The 19383-nt window shown below is 41.4% G+C and overlaps 1 protein-coding gene across 1 annotated transcript in view; it reads right to left on the bottom strand.

Moving 5' to 3' along the window:
• STARD13 (StAR related lipid transfer domain containing 13) overlaps window positions 1-19383 on the bottom strand; it is a 315545-nt gene that overhangs the window by 163141 nt on the left and 133021 nt on the right. Inside the window, exon 6 of the mRNA XM_074155433.1 lies at window positions 7495-7528. Within this exon, the coding sequence (XP_074011534.1) occupies window positions 7495-7528 (34 nt within the window). The remainder of the gene's footprint in view (window positions 1-7494; window positions 7529-19383) is intronic.

The following is a 19383-nucleotide window of genomic DNA, read 5'->3' as shown; positions in this document are numbered from 1 at the left end:
TATGCAGTGATTACTTCCTTCAAGTTAATGTGGTTATTACTCAAGTGCAAGGTGTTGAGGCTCATGCCTAGAGATCCTGCATTCAATCCTCACACGAGCAACAGTAACGGGTTTCATCACTCTGGTGCTCATGGAAGCGGAAACTGGTGTCACCAACCATAGCCAGTCCCAGCTATGCAGATGCTGTGTCTTTTCTGTGCCATGGCCATCTCCTCTGAGCAGAGCTTGCACCACAGCAGGTTGTTTGATAGCATGAAACAGTGGCACGGTCTGATTATGGTCCAACAAAAGGTCCTATGTTGCAAAAGGTCAGAAGCTGGCTGCTTCGTTGCATAGCCTTATTGCCCCAAATAGCTTACATTAAGCACATGTTCCAGCCAGAAGCATTCCTCTGTGTTTGCCTGCCTGACTCACAAACAAAGAAATGGCACAGAATCCATCTTGTGTCCTGGGCCTTTCAGAGTGGAGCTATGTGTCATTCCGATACAGCACAGAAACCCAAAAGTTAATCCTTAGGAATTGATCCTAAATAGTTAATTAGCAAAACCTCAACCTGCAGAATTGTTACATGAGGGAAAGGTTTTCTAACGTGTAACACTAAAACTGCTGGAATTGCTACCCATTAGAAATGCTTTCTGTGAAAACAAAAGGCTCCTACATGATATGTACAGCTCATCCTTCTGTGTGTGTGTCTCTCTCAGAGCTGTAATGCTTAGTTAACATTATAACACACTAAAGATTTATTTTGCTGCTTGCATAGTTTAAAATATCTAACCTTCAAACTTTGTAAGTTATACCTTGCCCAGGAAATAAAATAGATGGACATAGCTTGCATTGTGGCTGTGAGACAGGTCAGAGGGAAAGGTCTAATTGAAACAGAAAAGAGGTATAGTAGATTTTTTTATTATTCAGTGAAAATTTTCCAGGCATTTGTTAATTTTGGAATAAATGTTAAATGCCAAAATGTGCCCTCTGGAATGACTCTTGCAAAAACCTCAGTTTAAAGAAAGTTGGTTGCTCAGATGCAGTGGTGCTGAATATGGCTGTTTGTCCACAACCTTTGCCAGATATTTGTTCAGTCATAGAAGAAAATGACTTGAGAATCCTATGGCTCCATGACTGACCTTAGTTTCTGGAAACCAACACCCCTTAATTCCAACAGAGGCAAAACTTTAAAGCAATTTATCAATCCCCGTTGGATCACCATTTGCAGCAAGGTTCCTGTCACATCTTAAGAGTAGTTACAAACCCAAGCTCATCGATCAGCTGTTTAGTGTTCAGCTCTCCTTAGGAGTCCAAGCTGTAAACAATAATGAGCTAGGAAAAATGTGTATAATACCTTCATCTGAAATCACCTATGTTTTGTACAATTATTGACTAGATACTATTTTTAACATTTACCAGCTCTAGTTTTTTTCAGTATTTTTCTTTTCTATTAAAAATGTTGACTGAAAATCAAAGTTACAGAAAGAACTATGGAGCAGGAAAATGGAGGAAGATATTTAGAATGACATTGAGTATTAGTATGTGTATAAAGTGTCTTTATACATAATTGCTTCATTTTCTCAGAAGTTTCTTTTATAAAAATCAGAGTATTCCTTAATAGATCAAGATTTTGTCTATAACTCACATACTTAACCACTAAACATATATGTTTCTAATCTAGACCTGTTTTGTTGGTTGTTTTTTTTTTCTTTTTAGAAACAGCAATATCCTGAGATATATATAGTAAAGGTTCTCATTTTCCTCTTGCTTTTGAGAGCAGTTTGCCCTCAGCTGCTCTAGTACATCAGTAGGAGCTGAGTAGCAAAGATTTGCCTTTTCAGAAGAACAAAGAAGGGGATTGTTCTATCATTTCTGATTATGAAAGGAACATACAGACAGGAAGAAGCAATCTCACTGCCTAATTTTGGGAGCCAAACTGGCACCACACAGAAGTTAGAACAGGAGCCAAATGAAAGGACTCTCTGATGCACTGACTACAGGACAAGCACCAAGTCTACTTACTTCTAATTTGAGCAATACAGAGCTTAACTAGTTAACAGGCCAAGGCCACCTAACAGCTGGGTTTAGTAGCTAGTTTACTTTCACCACACCATTCTGAGGAAAACAGCCTGTTCATTTTTCAGTCCAAAGTAAGCATCTCCACTTTGTGTTGGAAACATGACAAAGTGACCCCACTCTGCTTTCTAGTAAGTATATGGGATCACTACATGAGGATGTTTTCTTATACCCAGTTATTTAAGGTCAGGTTTCATCTTGGGTAAATTCTTGTAGCTGGAGTAATGACAGCACGAGATGTGAGTACTACCTAGGTCTCGGCAGGGACTGCAGAACATCTAACTCAGCTGCTGCTCTCCCCTGCAGAGGATGGGACAGGGGAGCTCATGGCTACAGCCTCAGCTCCACTTCCAGCACACTTGTCAGCCACCCCTGGCAAGTGAAAGGCTGAAAGAGATCACCTTCTCCATCTCCCCACGAGCAAGAGGAAAATCCCAGAACGGGTTACGGTTCAGTGAGTCACATCCATTTCCCTGGTCACATTGCCATCAACCCGTAACTGCTGCCTGGGGACTGCAGCAAAGGTAAAATACAAACACGAGCATAAAATGTTATATGACCAAGGAAATACAAAAATATGCAGTCAGTGAGAACTACTGTTTGATCTTGCAGTGAATCAAGCGCCTGCAGTTTCTAACAAGGGCCAGATGGAGTTGCAGTTCCCTCTCAGTTCCCAGAATCAGGCCCTTTGTTGGCAGTTGTTCATATACAGCTGCTGTATAGCCCAGTTCTGGTTTCTTAAGCTGTGGAGACCTCTCCTTGAAGTCAATTATCATTATGCCTGGACAAATATTGCAGGATCAGGCTATTTGTTACAGCCCTGGGACGACAACTGCCTCCATTTGAATTTTGTAATGTATCAGTCAAGGATACACAATTATCCATAGAGTACTTCTGAAATGGACCAAGGTCACATGAGGATTTTATCGTATTACTGCAGTGCACCATCTTCCTTGCCAGCCCATTGCTGTTCTGCTACAGACTACATTACCGTGCATCAGCAAATACACGAGCACACTGCTATATTTAGTGTTTCATACATACCACTGAAATAGAGGATGTGTCAGCTTTTAATCTGACTTCAAATTTTTGTCAGCAAAGTAAAAGCTCATTTTCCCTACTCGTGATGAAGTGAGCTCTGCGTTAGTCATCTTGAGCTATGTGGTGATAACTTTAAAATACATTAGGCAGCTAGAATGCTCGAGCTGGATAGAATGATTTTTACTACGAAATATACTAGGAGATAGCAAAGATGCATGGTGTCAGTCAGCCAGGTTTTAATAGTGACTACCAGAGGTTAGATAAAAGCCCCACAGCAATCTGGTGGCAAGAGGAGGAGCTAACCAAGGTGTCCCCCGTGGTACCACAGAAGGCAGTTAGGACCTCCTGGGTTACAAGTCCAGAATAGAGAGAGGTTTGGTGATACGTACTTGACAATATGAGAAGAAAAGCATTGATGATGATGATTTGAACAGAGTGGTCTGTAGCATGGCAATGGGACCGGGGCAGTCCTATTAGCGACATCATCTATTAATGACAGCAGGAATGTAGTTTAATGGTTGGAACCACAGTTACCACTAGGATCGCCATGTTCATTCTGAAAGAAAGTAGGGCTCAGTGGATGAAGCTGGCATTTTCACAGATCTTGGTAAAGCCTCAGAATAGGATGTTTTTTACATATTCATAACACTTACTCATTCATGCCATCACATACAAGGAGTACAAGTGTGAATTGTCTCCCTGTCTACTGTTTCTACACCGAGCCAACGGACAACTTGCTAACCTACAGACCAAGGGCAAGCCTGTCTACGTGAAAAGCAACTTTTCCACTCCAAAGTGCTTATTATCTCTTGCAACTGTCCCTTGAACTTTGTGAACTACATCTTAAAGGGTGTGGGTGACACCACGTTTGCAACCTAAGTCTAATTCCTAATAACATTGCATTTACTTAGTAGTGTGCAATTATATAAATATATAAATACATACATTTCCAGGTCTTTGTGGAACCCCATTTCAGCCCAACCCAGGGTTGTTCATGCCAGCCCCATGAAGCTGCAGCAGAGCTGTTCTCCAGCTCTGCCACAGTCCTGCCCAGCCATGGGACCCAACCTGCAGATTGACATCCCATCCCATCTTTGGCCCATCACCATCCTCAGGGCCCTGCCTGGCCATCCTGTAGCTGTGTCTGCCCCCACTCCCATGTGTGCCCCTGGTCCCCAGGGAGCCACCAGCCCATGCTTCACCCTGCTGTTACTAAAGAAAACAGAAAGCAGAATGAATTCATGCCTCTAGAGTCACATCTTACCATGATTTAGTATTTTTTCCTAATGCACTATTTTTTTAATGTTCAGAACATAATTGTTTCCAGTGTGTGCACCAGTACCAGTGTTATTACTTCTGGAAATAACGGCACTAGGCCTGGCAACCCTGTCAGCAATACTGGTACTTCAAAGGAGGTTCCCCTGGGGTAGCTGAGCAGTCTATGCAGCTGCAGCTTTCCTCAGGACACATTTCAGCTATTCTGCTTAACATATTGCGAGGCGCTCACTGTAAATCCAGGCAATGGAAGCCCTAAAATACTGCATTTATTTGTTAAAAAAAAAAACCAAACAAAAAAAAAGAAAAAGGCCATCAAGAGAGAGAACAACAGTCCAAAGGGCAGTTTTTTTTTTCCTCTCACACAAAAATACAGCTTACAAGGAGAACAACTAGAAGTCAAGGACAGCACAGCCCTGGGAAAGGGCTGCAGGAGCCCCTGCCCCTGGCTGCATCAGCTCTGAGCTGCATCTCCAGCTTCTGCTGGGATGGGATTACAGAGGCTGTCTCCATTCAAAATGGTTGATGGTGTATGCTGGAGAAGGCAGGCTGCTGCCCCACTATGACCCACCACTGCTCTAGGAAATGACTCTTGTGGGCCTTGAGAGCTCTAGTTTGAGAGAGCTTTCTCCACACCAACATGAGAAAGAGGTCAGGAGAGGAAAGGGAAACAACAAAAGAAAATGAGAAAGAATAAGAAGTGATAACATAAAAGGAAGGTGGTGCAGAAAACGAACTTGAGCAGAAGAATGCTGTGTTCTGTATGTGGCCGGTATGGGCAGCCTGGGGCTTCTTCTTACGCAAGAAATTCCAAAACAGAAAAAAACCTTCTTATCCAGAAAGCAGAGAAAATATCAGAAATGCTTAGGAACTGCAAATCTAGAAGGAACCCTGTCCCTCAGTCCAAGACACAGATTTGATCAATTTTTTAATTTAAATCATGTTTTCTCTTTTTTTTTTTTTTTTTTAATGTTTTAACATTACAAACTTCAAAGCCAAAAGTTTCAAAGCCAAATAAAAAGCAAAACTTCTCACTTTGAAAACTGTTAGAACATCTTGGGTCAAGACGTAACACTTATTTTACAGAAAAGATTTGAAAGAGAAATTAATGGATGCTAACCTTTTCCTGTAAAATGGTTCCGTTTGAAGAAATGGGCATTTTCTGCCAGAAGCATTTTAATGATAACTATATTACCAGCTCTATCATATGCTAGATTTCCATGATTAAAGTTCCACCTCAGTGACCAAACTGTGTCAGAAAATGACCTGCCATTCTTCTTTCATACCTGCAGTTATGAAATTTTCAACTATCATGTTCTACTGTAAAGACAGGTGCTGAACTTCATCTCTTTTAGTGACAAAATTAATGTTATCATAAAAGCAAAACAATTAAAAAATTAATCATAGTAAAAAATTGGAATGCTGCTAAAATAATCAGTTTTATTTAAAATTTATGTGCCCTTGATGTCTTTTCCTTTTCTTTATAAAGCAAGCCTTTAGTGTCACAGAGAGGTTTTGATCCAAGCAATGAAAACAAGAAAAACAATTGCTAAATCAATCTCAAAATTGATGGGATTTCTTTAGCTTTGGAAAAGCACAGACGCATGTTTCAATGACAAATACCATCATGGAATAAATACACATACAATTCATAAAGCAGAAAAAGTTAATCTGCGCAGCACTTGAATGAAAATACTTATATTTATACTATGCTCAACAGCATTCATGTTATTTTGACCTGATGTTAAGTACATGAGGGTGAAATTGCCGACAGACCCGAGTTTTCTAGGGCAGGGCTGCTGGCATTTTGCTAAGTCAGCATGTTTGCCAGCAGAGCCATTGAATCAGTGACATTGGCTGCAAAAGGCTTCATTCATCTGTTTCTAACGGTGCTAAGGTGGCCCTTGGAAAGAACTGAGAATGCAATTTAGAGCAGAGACAGATGCTACTCGGAGCAGGAAGAAATCACTGAGTTAGCAAACTGGCTTAAACTAGTCCTTCAGGCCAAGAAAATGTTGCTAAGTCATCTAGGGACAGAGGGATAATTACAACAACAATGTCCAATTGCTTTCATTTTAATTGACACACACTGCATACATATTGACTAATGAAACAGAAAAAGCAGTTGGAAATGGGTGACTCCAGAGGTCAGTTGTTTTATGACTGAAATATTTCTATCTGGCAAAAGCTTTTGTGGGAATGATGATTCACTTTAGACCAGGGATATTTCTTTTCGCAAAACTGTGGGGCTGTTATTAAATTCCAGTAACCCACATTCTGGGAACCAGTTTCTTTTCTCTGTATTTCTTAATTGTTCTTCATTACAATTTAATAAGGACGTTTACCCTCAATTAAGCAAATCATCCAAGCAGTTGCTACTCCCCATTGCAATGAATTGGTTTTGTCAAATGCGGGTTTAATTGCATGTTAAGCATCTTGCTGAATCAGGATCTCTGTGTGTATATCTGCCTATCCAAACCTTTCCTTAGCTCCTGGCACACTAACGTAGGTGGGGTTTGGGGTATCCATTCCTTTAACTCCGCTTACTGCTCTGATCTTGGTTCCTTGCAGCACATCAGCTGTAACTAAATAATTGCCCCAGAACAATTAATCACACCAACGCTGTTGACAACCGCATTAACTGTCTACTGAGCTCATGCTAAGGAGTGATTTGGGCACCGGGACTCTGTCACTGGGGACAAGGCCTGGGGGTGGTTTACATTTTTTGGTAAATGTGCCTGTGTAAGGAACCTCTGCACCAGACTCGGCTGCTGTGTGAGCACTGAGGCAGAAAAAGCACTCAGGTACACCTCACCTCCACTCACCCTATGCTCGCCAGCGCCACTCTGACACCAATAACAAATACTTGGCTTTATCCCTCTTATTTCAGAACTCACCTTGCAAGGTGTAAGTCAAAAGTTGTTGAATTATCAGCTTTCCTAAGAACCACCTAAGTCCTACACCACTATGTCACGAACAAAAGCATGGATGTGATTGCAGCAACTGCACGTAATAACTGAAACTGAGAACAGCAGAGATTCTTGTGGGTCCTCCATCAAGGCATGTATATCTACACAAGCCACCAAGAAACTTTCAGGAAGTAAAGTAGTGTCTTACCTGCTTTTTCCTTACACAGCTTCTGAAACAGCACCTGTAATAAATAAATTTTTGTTTAATGATTACACATTTTTTTCCTTCAAATAAGTTTCACATTTCAGGATGACACTCTTTGCCATTCTTAAACACCATCACTACCTTAAACAGGGCATAAAATCCAGAGCTCATCAATAAAAATCATGGAGAATATCTAGTTTTGTTTGCTAAGGACAACCTGGTGTCCATTCCCAAAACAGGTTCATCTCCCTTCCAACGAGTGAGCTTAGGAGCAGTCTCTGGCACAAGCAGGGTACATGCTGCAAGGACACATGAGGTCCAGCACACTGGAACACGCCTGGAAGTGTCTCACAATGTTGGTGGTTGGTGGGACTCACGGAGGCAGCATGCAGGCTGCTGGCGAGGCATGTGTGGGCAGCTGTACTGACAGGTGGGAAACAGGGGACACTGCGGCTATAGCAGCTTGGAGAAGCACAGTGATGGTACTTGTTCATCTGTGACCAGGAGAAGGTCCCTCTGTCTGAGGGATGTGGCCAAACTGACTTGTGTTGCATTCTTTGTATTTTTCATCTCCCTGCTTTGGGTCTCTCTTGCTAACTGGGAGTGGTACCGTTAATGTCATGCTGGACACACCTCTTGGTCCATTACTTTTCTCTTTAATAACTTGCAATGCCCAAATCAGTGATTAAATGCAAATCACCCATTCTCCTTTCATACGATAAATCCATCAACTATCTGAACAATGCAGCCTGTAAATGAAACTAGTATAATGGGTGAAACTGTGCCTAATTATTTTTTTTTTAATTAAACAGAAGGCTGAACTGATTCTTCCAGGTACCAGTGAACTCACAGGCGTGAAGTGCCCAGCCTGCTGCCAGCTGAAAAGGCAGCCACTCCTGTACCTTGCAGTGACACCCTCCTTGCTCTTGTTATCTCCTTGTTCCCATATGGACAACCATCTGCACCTTTCCGTCACATGCACCAAGTGCTCCGTTAACTCTTCAGTAAATATTGCCTCTGCAGCCTTGATAGGAATCTGTCTATAAAGACATGCTTTTTTATTTACCTTTTATTTAGTGAAGAATTTTACCGAGACGTTGGAAAATTCCTCCTCTAAGCACAGAACAGAATTGGTTAAGCATCTTTCAGTAATAGGAAAAAGTGCAGCTAGATTATAGTTGTTTTCCCTTCTGCAAAGCAATTTCATTGTAAAAAAGACTCTTACTCAGTCTGAAGGGTTGCCTGAACAGCCGCTGAAGTTAGTCTGTCTTTGGCCAGCAGGGACCAAGTGAGGTGGTCACTTCTAGATGGGAAAATAACGAGTGGCTGAATCCAAATCAGGTTTTGTTATTGGCAATTTGTAGCTTGGCTTTAGTTCCAAGTTGAGGCCTGCTCTGTCTCCTGCACACTGCTGTATGCTTCCCTGGACTGAACTGACTTGTTTAGATTTCATCCTTTGATTTTTAGCTCAGTGATGATGAAATGTCCACAGGCACAGAAGCTGAGCTCCTTCCCCAGTGAGGATCCACCAGTGCCCATGGTACCTGCATGGACCAGAGACCAGGTTGGTGCTGGTCTCTTCGCACAGGTAACTAATGACAGAACGAGAGGGAATGGCTTCAAGCTCCAGCAGGGTAGGTTTAGACTGAACATTAGGAAAGAATTTTTCACAGAAAGAGTGGTCGGGCATTGGAATAGGCTGCCCAGGGAGGTGGTTGAGTCACCATCCCTGGATGTGTTTAAGAGACGTTTAGATGTGGTGTTGGGGGATATGATATAGGGGAGAACTTTGTAGTGTAGGGTAGATGGTTGGACTTGATGATCCCAAGGGTCTCTTCCAACCTGGACGATTCTATGATTCTATGATTCCATGACCCTCGTGCCATACCTCTTCTCCTCTTGGTCTTAGAGATTCGCCTCCCCCTACATCTTCTACAGCCTAGAAGGGAGAATGTGGTTTTGATTTTGGCCAAGAAGGCCAATGGTCTTCTAGGGTACATTAAAAAGAGCGTGGTCAGCAGGTGAGGGAGGTCATCCTCCCCCTCTAGTCTGCCCTGGTAGGCCACATCTGGAGTACTGTATCTAGTTCTGAGCCCCCCAGTTCAAGAAAGATAATGAACTACTGGAGAGAGTCCAGAGGAGGGCTATGAAGATGAGCAAGGGACTGGAGCACCTCTTTTATGAGGAAAGGCTAAGAGACCTAGGTCTGTTTAGACTGGAGAAGAGAAAACTGAGGAGACCTCATGAATGCTTATAAATATCTAAAGGGTGGGTGTCAAGAGGACGGGGCCAGACTCCTTTCAGTGGTGCCCAACGACAGGACAAGAGGCAACAGGCACAAACTGGAACACAGGAAATTCCATCTCAACATGAGGAAAAACTTCTTTATTTTGAGAGTGCCAGAGCACTGGAACAGGCTGCCCAAAGAGGTTGTGGAGTCTCTTTCTCTGGAGATATTAAAAATCCGTCTGGATGTGTTCCTGTCTAGCCTGCTCTAGGTGACCCTGCTTTGGCAGGGGAGGTTGGACTAGCTGATCTCCAAAGGTCCCTTCTGACCCTGACCATTCTGCAACTCTGTGATTTTGTGATTCTGTGACGAATCGCAGCCATCTGGCTGAAAAGTAAATTCAACTTATTTCCCAAGTCTTTATGCATTGTCCCATTCTGCAAAGAGTAAGAAGCAGAACTTCAGCACTAAGCCAAAATTTCTCCAGCAGCATTGCTTAAAAACAATCAGCGCTGAGCCCTCAGGAGAGGGCTTTAGCAAAAGCATCTCACTTCCACAGAGGAATGGAAAATTCAGACACATGCTGTGTTGATTGGCAAGGGACAGGCAGTCCCACATCAGTGTGCCAGGTTTTTGGGCTGCCTTTCTGCATGAGAAACATAATTCTGTCCCTCCACTGTGCAGTGAGCCACGTTGTTCTCAATCACCCTGCTGGCGACAGGCACCTGATTTTTAGCATGATGCTGGCATAAGCACACTGGAGGCGGGTGCCTGAAGTGCCATACTGAATGTTGGGATAAGCACTTCTTGAAGAATACATAAACGACATATGAATCAAAATAAATATGTCAATCCTGCTTGGGTAGCTGCTTTCTGTGTTCTAGCACAGCCAGAAGGGCACCAGCTATTATAAAATCAAACCCAGGCTATGATAACTTCCAAAATCTTTTTAGGATGCCATATAAAAAGGATGCAAATTGTTGCTGGAACAATCCCAAGCAGCAACAGAAAGCTGCCAACTAAAGTGATTTATGGAAATAATAATGATAATGCACTATATAACTGATTGTATAACAAACTACATTTACTGGAGGACTAGCAACGCATGTGAGCAGCATGGCAGCATCTAATCAAATATATAGAAACCATGGACCAAGAGAGTACAACTCTAGCCAAAAGGCTGTTGCAGCACCTGCTGCTATGAATAATAAAGAAATCATTTGCTTACAACTCCAGCTGTAGCAATTTTGCAAGTGGAAGTGTCAAACAGAAACCAAAGACAAATCCGCTCTGCTGATATAACCATGTGTTATTTGCTGAAGTATGTAAGCCAGCAGGCAGAAACCAGGAATTTATTAGATCTTGGCTCTATTTCTCCCCCCTCAGCAGCGCTGTGGCTCAGCGGGGCCATCCCATGTTCACCTACATGAGCAAAGGCTCCCAAGAAGCCTGCTGGTGCGGCGCATCCCTTTGCTTTCTGATCAGAGCAGGATGAGCCAGCCTTGTGAATCAGGCAAAGTCCGCTCTCAGCGGTGGCACTGCTAATTCAAGGGACAACTTGCAGTGAAGTGAAGTTCAGCATCTACACTGCTAAATAAAAGATGGCCATTGATGAGGCCAAAGCACCGTGCTGGGGTTTTTCCACCTGGCTCAGCAGCTCTGGCTTTGTTACGAACAGCTCTGAAGAGCTCTGCTCAGAGCAAGCCAGCTATTGGAAAGTGTGCCCCCAGCAGTGGAGATGAGGGGACACTCGGTGCCACTTGGCCTTGGGCAAGGGACTGGTCCCTGGCTCACAGTTATATTGCCCTATAAACATAGTTTCCAAGTCTGTAGTATTAAATTTACGGGTACTGTACAGATCTACAAGATGCCCAGAGAATTTGTTAGAAATCATTACCTGAATCTAAACCTGGTAGAGCCAGACGAAAATAAGATCTCTGTTCAACAGATATTTAAAACCAGGGACACACTTTAAGCATGTGAATGATCCCATTAAAGCCACTTACAGAGCCATGCATGTGAAAAAGCGTATTTGGGGCACAGAGCAAAGGAGGGAAGAAAGGCTGTGGATATATCAGTGGGAGGAAAGTGAATATAGTGTGTTTATAAAGAACTTGAAAGATTTTCCTGAAAGGCATTCTGCGTGGAAACAAATTACCCAAATGAACTCATTGGATTAAGTAGAAGTGAAGGTAGAAGCAAAACAAAAGCATTATAAACTCAACAAGGAAAATAAACACACTCATCAAAAACTTGTTTCTCTGATGTATACATAATCTTTCATGGTTATAAGTGACCAGGGCATGGAACTCATCAAACAACTGGATTAAACGATTTAATAATGTCCCAGCAAGCTTATTGTCACATAAAAGCTTTTTTCTGACAGAGAAGATGAATACGAAAGAGTTGACTTTAACAACTTCAAAACCATTTTAATTTGCAACAGCACAGGGATTCCACAATGCCAGCCAATCCCATAATACCACATCCCATATAAAAGAAAAAAAGACCATTTTCTATCCAAGTCTTTCGCTTCCTTCTTCCCCGTCAACTCCTATTAGTTATTAGCTATTTTATGCTCTAATTTCAAATATGCACAAATCTGCCACTGGTATTTCAGAGTACCTGTCAAACTGTAATCATTCACTCTCAGGAAATCACACCCTCCAAAAAAAAATAGAAAAGGTAATTAGCGTATCTGTCCAACATGCAAATAACTCTTCTGGATGTTTAATAAAAACCCAGAGAATTTATTCAACATAGATATGGTATCAAAATTATCACTGCTATCAAATAAATGCTGGCATTTTAATAGGACTACTTGACATCTGCTGTTAATAAAAAAGGCTTTGGATTCTGCATGCTTATGTTCTGTGGTGAGCAACCAGCAGCACCACCCTGAAACACCAAACTTCCTTCAGAGGAAAAAAGGATAAATCTGTATGACTTCTTACTGGTTAACTGATACAGAAGGAAAGCACTTTGAGCTGGAAAAGGTCCTGCAAAGTGTAAAGACTGAAAATCCTGCTGGTTCCTCATTCTACCGACTTGAAAATCTGCTGGGCTTTAATTAAAGTGACACATAGACAGTTCTAAAGAAGGAAACCAGCAATCCACATGCAAAAGTTAATCATCTGATTAGCAGCTTTATTAGATCCTTTCAGAAAGATGTTGACAGAAGGAAAGAAAATCCTAGTTACTACTTCAAAATAAAATTCTATAGCCCAAAATAGGAAGCAATATTATGACACACAGCAATGTCAGCCTTAACTTGAAGTTGCCCAGCCCCAGCAATGAGATCTTCAGTCTGGATTGCGCTTGCAAGTTCCCTAGAGAGTGTTAGTCAGCTGAGAATAATGGCAATATTAAAGTTATCCCATAGAAAACACTGATGAGCTTGCTGTGTCAGAAATCCGATTTCTCTCAGAGACTTGGCAATGATCTTTGGCACAGGCTTGAAACCTCTGGTGGATTTCGGTGCTTACGTTCTATCTTCAAAGGCTGACAACAGGGCTAATAATTTTCCTTTAAAATACAGCCACTGCAGAAGTGTTCTTGGAGACCATCTTTAATATACAGCCTGAGTGTTATTAGAGAAGTCACTTGGGGCATAGAAGATAGATCTTCATGGTTGGATGGGATTCAGCCTCATATCTGCTACACCACAACGTGTTGGCCTGCTCGTCAGGTTAGAAAGTAGGGAAAAAGGGAAATTCTCAATTTCTTCCACTGAAGCTGAGCTATTGCACTGCAAACTGTTCATGGCTGATGAGGTCAAAGAAAGAAAGAAGGGTAAGCAGTTCCCCACTCTGCAGCTGAGCAAGTCCACTTGCTCATTCACAAGAAGCGTGGCCAGCACATCGAGGGAGATGATTCTACCCCTCTACTCCGCTCTGGTGAGACCCCATGTGGAGTACTGCATCCAGCTCTGGGGCCCCAAGCATAAGAAAGACAAGGACCTGCTCAAGTGGGTCCAGAGGAGGGCCACAAAGATGATCAGAGGGCTGGAGCACCTCCCCTGTGAGGACAGGCCGAGATAGTTGGGGTTGTTCAGCCTGGAGAAGAGAAGGCTCCACGGAGAACTTATAGCGGCCTTCTGATGCCTAAAGGGGCCTACAGGAAAGAAAGGAAGGGACTCCTTATCGGGGAATGCAGCGATAGGATGAGGGGTAATAGATTTAAACTGAAAGACGAGAGATTTAGATTGGCTATCACGAAGAAATTCTTTACTGTGAGGGTTCTGAGACACTGGAACAGGTTGCCCAGGGAAGTTGTGGATGCCCCATCCCTGGAAGTGTTTAAGGCCAGGCTGGATGGGGCTTTGAGCAACCTGCTCTAGTGGGAGGTGTCCCTGCCCATGGCAGGGGGGTTGGAACTCAATGATCTTTAAGGTCATTTCCAACAAGACATTCTATGATTCTATTCTATTCTATGAAATTGGGAAAACTTGGGTCCTGGTCCCCTTTTCTAGACTCTTTATTATTTGGAATCAGAAAACATTCTTAAGAAATCAATGTTTTTATGCTCTTTTCATCATGGTATTTTAAAACAGTGTAAGATATTAAGAATATGCACAGCACTGATCAAGGAAATCTTGTTCCCCATATGAACATTAGCTTCAGACAGGGTATTTGTAACTGGACGGGACAGAGCACCCTTGCTGGACCCAAAGCTCAGTGCATTTATGAGCCCTTGATCTTCCACAGTGTATAACTGCTGGGTCACCCCTAGCTCTGTTTTGAACTGCTCCAATTAACTATCTACAAGTTAAAACTTAGCATAGTTTAAGGCACTGGGGACCATTCCCAAATGGCAGAATGGAGGTAGAATCTGAGCTAGATCTGCTGCTTGCCACCATGCAGAGTCCTCTAGCATCATCTCTGCATCCACTGTACCCTCAATCACCTCCTCATGCTGTATTCCGCAGCATACAGCACGTGTCCATTCCCTAAAACCCTCACCTTGTGGCTTACAGCACAGCTTTCACTTCACTGCAGGTACAGAAGATCCCGTGTGCAAAATAATAGTTGACTTACAGGACCCCAGGAGACCACACAGAGCACAGTGGAGAGCCAGGGACAAGTGCTACACAGGATGGGCATGGTCCATCTGCTCTGCAGGGTCCCTCAGCACTCTCTTGTACACACCTATCCTAAACAATTTAACATTAAACGTATTTTCCCTATGTTAGCTTATAGTACAGCTGTCATAGTGAGAGACGGCTACTTCAGGTATCCTCAGATATAATAATGTTCCATATTTTTTGAAGCCATACAAGTATGTAAAAAAAATTTAATATTGTTCCAGTTACTGCAAAAAAGACGTGCATAGTCCAAATGCATATCAGCTTACTTGAAATTAATGGGTACTTGTACCCCAGCAAAGCAGAGATTTGGCCAGTTTTATAAATGAACATTTATAAAACTTGCTGCAACTTGAAAGGATTTCTAAGGCTTCTTCCCTGTTCTAGCCTTGCTCATTGAGATGTTTGCTGCTATCTAACCTGAACTCCAGCACGTTATCGAAAATTAACTGAATTGGTCATAAACGAGTCCAGTTCTGTAAAAGCACCGCAGACACAGTGTTTCCACAGATATTTTAAACCTCTGACACTTCATCTTGTTTTCCTGAGAGCTATGTAAAGTTTCAAGGGGTTGTCAGGAAAGGAATGTAAATAAACTGGGTTTCTCTGTAGCTGACATGAAGAAAGTCTAATTTAAGGATTCTAATTTATTTCTTTGCTTTAAACTGGCAAAATCATAAAAATTATCTTTTTCCTGGTTTCTCTGAGGATCTAGCATATAGATCCTTTTAACCATGTGCAAAGAAAATTGAACTCTAATATTTTATTATGATATTTCTAAATTGAGCCTAAGGGATTCAAGCATCCAGAAGAATTCAGAGGACACAGAAATATCTTTTGAAAACTCTAGACTTAATATGCTGAATTGTATTCTAAAAAGATGAAATACTGTAAATATTGCCTACAGATATAAAAGCATATTTAATCATTGTGCACAGCTTTGAAGAAAATTTGGAACTTATTTTCCCTAGTTCAGTGTTTTAGCTGGCAAAGTAAGACTTATTTTTAAAATGCATTTTACTTTATTCTAAATATTTCTTTCAAATTTTACACCAAGATCAGTGCAGGCTTGAAAAAGACTGTCACAGAAAGAAAGATTTATTTTCTCGTTGCTAAAAAAAATGTATCTATTCTGTCCATGTAGTATTGATAAAAGTCCAGAAAGTAAAGTGACATTTCATGTTGCTGTAGCTTTGAAAGCTTTGATCAAATAGAAAACTGGCTGAAAACTATTTTACAGTAAAAACTTTTGAATTACTTATTGAAGAGTTTAGAATAAGTGGAGCAGGGCGATAAGAAAGTCTGTAACAATGAAAAACATTTTAACAATGTTCAAAGTGAAATCAGAGGAAAACGAGCCACAAGACTAACGGTAAAAGAACATGCATTTTGGTAACTGTAACTTATCTTACTTAATTTAAAAAATTTATTATATTAACAGACCAGGGAGAATTTTATTTCCAGCAGCTGCTAATACAATTTCAAAGTATCAAGCAATTACAGCACTGGTGGTTATACCTAAATTTTTATTGAGGAGGATTTGGTTCCAACACATGAGGAGCAGCCACCTGCAGTGAGCGTTGGAGTGTGCCTCTATGGTATTTGTTATGATATTAAATCAGTCCAGTTCCTCGTTTTGCCATCAGATTGCAGGATGCCATTCAACCCTGTGGCTCAGCTGGCCATGCCTATTCATCTTCCACCAGCACTGGCACTCGTCTCGACAAATGGGAAACTAGAGCAGCAGAACATTAACTTGACCAAGAAGAAGTTTCCACGTTACCTTTGCTGCTCCTGTGATTTCCTTTGTGGGATAACATGACATTACTGTCTATTCTGCAGTGGTCTTTGCAGGTGGATTTTAACCACCATCCTTCATGGATGCCCTACTTGGCCATGACAGACCATTGAGATTGCAAACATTACAGGCAGTTGGAAGCAGTCACCCTGAAGAGAGACCTGCCTGGTCTCCTAAATTTGGCCCCAGTACAACCAGTTGAAATTTGAACATGAAACTTTTCCTATTATTCAATGAATAGTGAAAAGACTCTGTGTTAAGAAAAGCGTCTTTCTTGCTGACTATGCCATACAACAAACACAGGCAGGTATGCTCAGATACCACCATTCACATTAGCGAAACAAAATGTTGCTGCGGTTTGCAACTAACCCACTAATCCCACAGAAGGATGAGAGCAAATGATAGCAAAATCAGTAGAATCAGTAAGTTGGAGTCTGCAATTATTGAGGAAATTTTCCACCCCTTTTTTCCATGTAAAAATTCAATTGACACAACTTTTCAACAGAGAAAGCAAATTATCAAATAAAATAAAGCAAAGTATTGACATCGTTGAAAAGTTTCATTTTGATAGCTTTCAATGAAAAAACATTTTTTTGTTTAAAATGTGTTTACTTTAAAATTTAACTATATTTCACAAAACCATTTTTAGCTGGTCTTGACCTGTGATCTTGAACCAGATAATTTTACAAACCTGCAAAACTTTTCTCAGAATAGGAAAACTATTTCTACCCATATCTCTATTTTGAACGACGAAAAAGGGGTCCAGAGATATCATAAGGTCAGATGCCTTCTTCACCTTCAAAGATTTTATGATACCTTTGATTCTGGAGGCCACTGGAATTAATTTTTAAAATAGCTCCGATCAATTAAAATTCAAGTATTTTTTTTTTTCAGAGATGTAGATACTTGAAACTCCAGAATGTTACTTTTCTGTAATATATGCCCAGTAGTTTTCTTACATTTTCAGGGATTCTAAATTATGTCCGTGGATGTCCATGTTCTAACCAAAGCAAGCTGTGACAACAGCTTTTCTGTTGTCATTATTTTGACCTTTGTGGCCAGCTGGATATACCAGAGGGGCAGAACGCAGATGTCCCACTGCAGAAACAGATGCCCCTCGTCACTTCAAGGTGACCAGGGCAGCCAAACTGGCCTGGTCCAACCCAGCAAAACATGGTGGTGTACCCTCCTTTCACTTCTACAACTCTCCATAGCATTTCCCAATTTTTGTGCTTTTAAATAGGCTTTTATAGTAGTTTATATTTTTAAATCTAATTAAATCTAACCTGGCAGTTTGGTATTGTGCTCTTGCACAGTCAGGAGCAAAGCAGGCGCAGGCAACCTCAAGTGTGTAGCCAAGGGAACAGTTTGAGGAACATGTATCCTACTTTGGTCTACATGGTGTCCTGAACATTCAGTCTCCCAATTCCCAATACACACCTCCTGCGATCACTTCCTTACAGGATACAGTTTTGCCACGTCTCAAAAAATTTGGTTCTGATAAAAACAAAAATTGTCCTCTTTATGATGCTTTTACCTTTGGCAAGTCCCAGGAGCTCTTAGTCATTTTGAACTCTCGACTCTGCAGCGGGAGTAACATCAACATGCACAGAACTGTGCAAATATCAATTAATGCTCAGTCCTGCGTTAAAACAACCGGTTATGCTTCTGTACAAACAAAGACATGAATAAAAACTTGAGATAACGTAGCTGGCACAATATACGTGTGAGGGTCAGGTGGAAATGTGATGGGACAGAGGTGGGAGGAAGAAAGACAAAAAGAAGGGCAACATCTGCCAAATGGAGATGGACAGAAGTGAGAAGTGAGAACAGCCCCTGGCTTTTTTTACAATCCTGGAACAATACAGTGAGTCACACATTGCTATCATTTTTACCCTCTTGAGTGGGAAGAAGTGCTGTATCTATTTTGAAGATAAAATTAAGTGGGAAAGGTACAAGAGGTCACACAACAACAAAGAGAGGCATGAAAGCTGGGGACTGTGCTATCCTGCTATGGGAAATGAGTGACTTCTAAAGCAAACAGCAGTTAGCAGTAATCCACGGCAGAACATGAAGACCAAGCCCTCTGAGCTCTGGCTAGCGCCGTGGTGTTATTTTAGCTTGGCCCACAGTAGCACTTAGCTGGGAATGAACTTCAGACTGCCATTAGCAGCAATTTATTTGTTTTCACTATCGAGTGTCCACAGAAATGCTTCATGATGGCTGGGCCCTAAGTGGATATCAGGTATTCTCCGTCACAGTCAATAAAACTAATCACTAATATATCCTCAACCAAAAATGCCCTTTTCCCAGTAAACTGATGTACTAGCAATCAATTAAAACCTTGGTCAACATTTTATTGTCTTTTGAGGAAAAACAAAACAAAAGAGGTTTGTTTAGTGGTCAGTTTCCAGCAAAAGACAAAGCAGAGGAAAGTGAAGAACAAAGGATTTTATTCAAAAGAGTTACTGAAAATTACAGGAATTCTGCATAGCAGAAGCATTCTTCCTGAGAACATGTGTGGGGAAATGTTAGGTAACATCTCTGTTTCTTCTAGTGTCACAGCAAAGGCTGATGCCCTTAGGAAAAGCAAAGATACTGATAGGATTGTATCTTGTAATTACTTCGGAGACTAATCTTTATAAGACATTTCAGTATTGGAAACCTGCTGCAAATCCCTTTCAATTTACGATCAATTTTCTTTGATTGCCTGTGTGGTTTTGTCTTTGTTTATCCGTTTGCTTTTATGCCAGATTTAAAGAAAAATCTTTTCCATGCCTTCTT

The sequence above is a fragment of the Numenius arquata genome, chromosome 1 (genome assembly GCF_964106895.1).
Source record: "Numenius arquata chromosome 1, bNumArq3.hap1.1, whole genome shotgun sequence".
Classification (NCBI taxonomy): domain Eukaryota; kingdom Metazoa; phylum Chordata; class Aves; order Charadriiformes; family Scolopacidae; genus Numenius; species Numenius arquata.
Note: the sequence above shows the minus strand (reverse complement) of the source record. Positions and strands in the feature narration are given on the sequence as shown.